The sequence below is a fragment of the Lactuca serriola genome, chromosome 9 (assembly GCF_051521515.1).
Source record: "Lactuca serriola cultivar US96UC23 chromosome 9, Lser_US96UC23_V15, whole genome shotgun sequence".
In the NCBI taxonomy this organism is placed as follows: domain Eukaryota; kingdom Viridiplantae; phylum Streptophyta; class Magnoliopsida; order Asterales; family Asteraceae; genus Lactuca; species Lactuca serriola.
In genome coordinates this window covers 32,016,695-32,019,038 of record NC_136416.1, presented here as the reverse complement: position 1 = coordinate 32,019,038, position 2,344 = coordinate 32,016,695, and the positions used below count along the sequence as shown (strand labels likewise).

General features: G+C 38.4%; 1 protein-coding gene across 1 annotated transcript; it reads right to left on the bottom strand.

The window, feature by feature from the left end:
* Positions 1–239: 239 nt before the first annotated feature.
* Positions 240–2,099, bottom strand: LOC145075242 (cytochrome P450 93A3-like). The gene is made up of 2 exons (XM_079021542.1): positions 1,169–2,099; positions 240–1,101 (listed from the first exon to the last, which is right to left on the bottom strand). Exons 1-2 carry the CDS (start codon positions 2,069–2,071, stop codon positions 475–477), a joined length of 1,530 nt encoding a protein of 509 aa, XP_078877668.1. The 5' UTR covers positions 2,072–2,099; the 3' UTR covers positions 240–474.
* Positions 2,100–2,344: the final 245 nt, after the last annotated feature.

Genomic DNA, 2,344 nt, shown 5'->3' with positions numbered 1-2,344 from the left:
ATACTCTTTTTAAATATGACAGGGACCAAACGTGCAGCAAAAATAAACTGTATGGACTTTCCAAGTTAAAAAAATAACTTAGGGACCAAACATACAAATAACCCCAAATCATAGGGACCATTCGTGTAATTTACTCAAAAGTTAATGGTAAACCATATAAAAAGTTGGAATGCCTGCTTAAAATTTTGTTTCTTCTTCTTGAATGAATGCAATAGTAAATCATATAAAATGACTAAATATTTAATAAAATAATATTTTATCATCCTAAAAAGTCATTTTTCTTTTTGAAAATAGTTATTAATATATATTTTCTTTGTAGATTAGTAATATTCACATATATTTTGACACAAAAACATAAAATACATACAACGAAGCAAATACCCTTGAATGCTTGACGACAGTTCCATGTAGAAGGGCGTATCTCGGCGGATAAACCGAAAAACTTGTTGCGAATTGAACTCAATGTTCGACATATTATATAGACATTGCGATAGGATCAAGTCTTGTAACAGGAACACAAACCAAAGGGTTAGCTCTAGGAATTGTGATCCCCATACCCTCTTCCATGTCAACACTAGTTAAATTCCCATCTTTTCCAGCCTTCCAATCGAAGCACTGAATCATACAACCAAGGGTTACATGAACCAGCATCAACCCTAACGAAATCCCTGGGCACATCCTCCTCCCACTCCCAAATGGTAACAACTGAAACTGTTGTCCTCTAAGATCGAACTGCTTCTCTTCAAATCTTTCAGGCCTGAATTCAAGTGGGTTTTCCCGATAGGATGGATCTCGGCCAACACCCCATACGTTAAAAAGAATACTAGTCTTTGCTGGAATATGATAACCTCCCAAAGTGCAATCTTCTGTTGAAAGTCTTAGAATCACTGGTGCTGCGGGGTGGAGACGTAGTGATTCCTTCACGATTGCTTGGAGATAAGGAAGGTTTGGTATGTCTGATTCTTGTAAAAGTCTGTCTTTTCCCACAACTTTCTCGATTTCTTCAACAGCTTTTTTCATTATGTTGGGATGGTTTACAAGTTCCGCCAAAGCCCACTCGGTAGTAATGGCGGAAGTGTCTGTTCCTGCCGCAATTATATCCTGCAATTTGATCACAGCTATGTCAGTAGTAGCCAAAACCGATAAGATATGATATGTGGAGTATTACCAAAATGAAGGCTTTAATGTTTTCTCTGGTCAACTTTATCTCCATGCGTTCATCTTCTGAGATATCGAGTAAAAGGTCGAGCAAGTCCTTAACTTCTCCTTTCTCATTCTTCTTTCTTGCCTCTTCATGCTTCTTCATGATCTTTTCTATCAAGGCATCAAATCTTCCACGAATATGCTTTGACTTTTTTCCAATCCCTTGCAAATCAAGATTCTTCAAGAACCATATATGATCCGAAAGGTTAAATGTTACAATGAGTTCATTTATGTCTGTAACTATCTTCCTTATGTCCCCTGCGTCGTCCTCTTCGTCTGTACACGTGTTGCTCATAAGCATTCTTGACATAATATTGCTCGTCATCTTCATCAACTCCCCTTCGAGTTCCACCGACTTCCCAACTTTGGCCTTTTCTGATAAATATCTTAAAAACCGATGAATTTCATCGCGCCTAACTGGAAGGAGGGAGTCTAGTGTTTTAGCATTGAGGAGTTCTGACATGACTATCTTCTTCAAGAACTTCCAGTAGGATCCGTAAGGAGCAAAGATGAAGCCACGGCCTCCGTAGGCAAGATAATCCATTGATGAGTTATGGGGTCTGTCTAGAAAGACATTTTCATATGTTTTAAATAATTCTTTCGCTGTTTCTGGTGACCCGACAACAACACAAGGTTTGGAGCCTAGCAAGATGCGGAAAACTGGCCCATATTGGAGAGAAAGCTTATGAAAAGCTCGATGAGGACTTGGACTGAGAAGGTGGAGATGCCCGAGGATGGGAAGGGCAAATGGGCTCGGTGGAATGCGAGGTTTAGACCTCGCACGACTCAACTTGAATAGCACTGGTAGCAAGATCGTGGATATGACACTTATGAGAAAGAGAATGAAGTAACCTTGAACATCAGCCATGTTTAATTGAAATCATGGATAGGCAACTATGCTCCATTTAAAGATAATGAAAACACATTTTTCAAAGCCGCCATTAAAATATCTCTTTATTTTCTTCATCTCCATCTATGGTCTAGCCATCACCACTGGGTATTAACTCGTTGGTTTGATTTCAATAATTGAGTGCAACAAATGCCTTTTAATTATCTTTTTACCTCAATATCCAAGTAAAATTGTTATTTATGTACTTAAATGCTTGTAAACAAAAATCGCGGATTCAATAGGAAGTGGAGG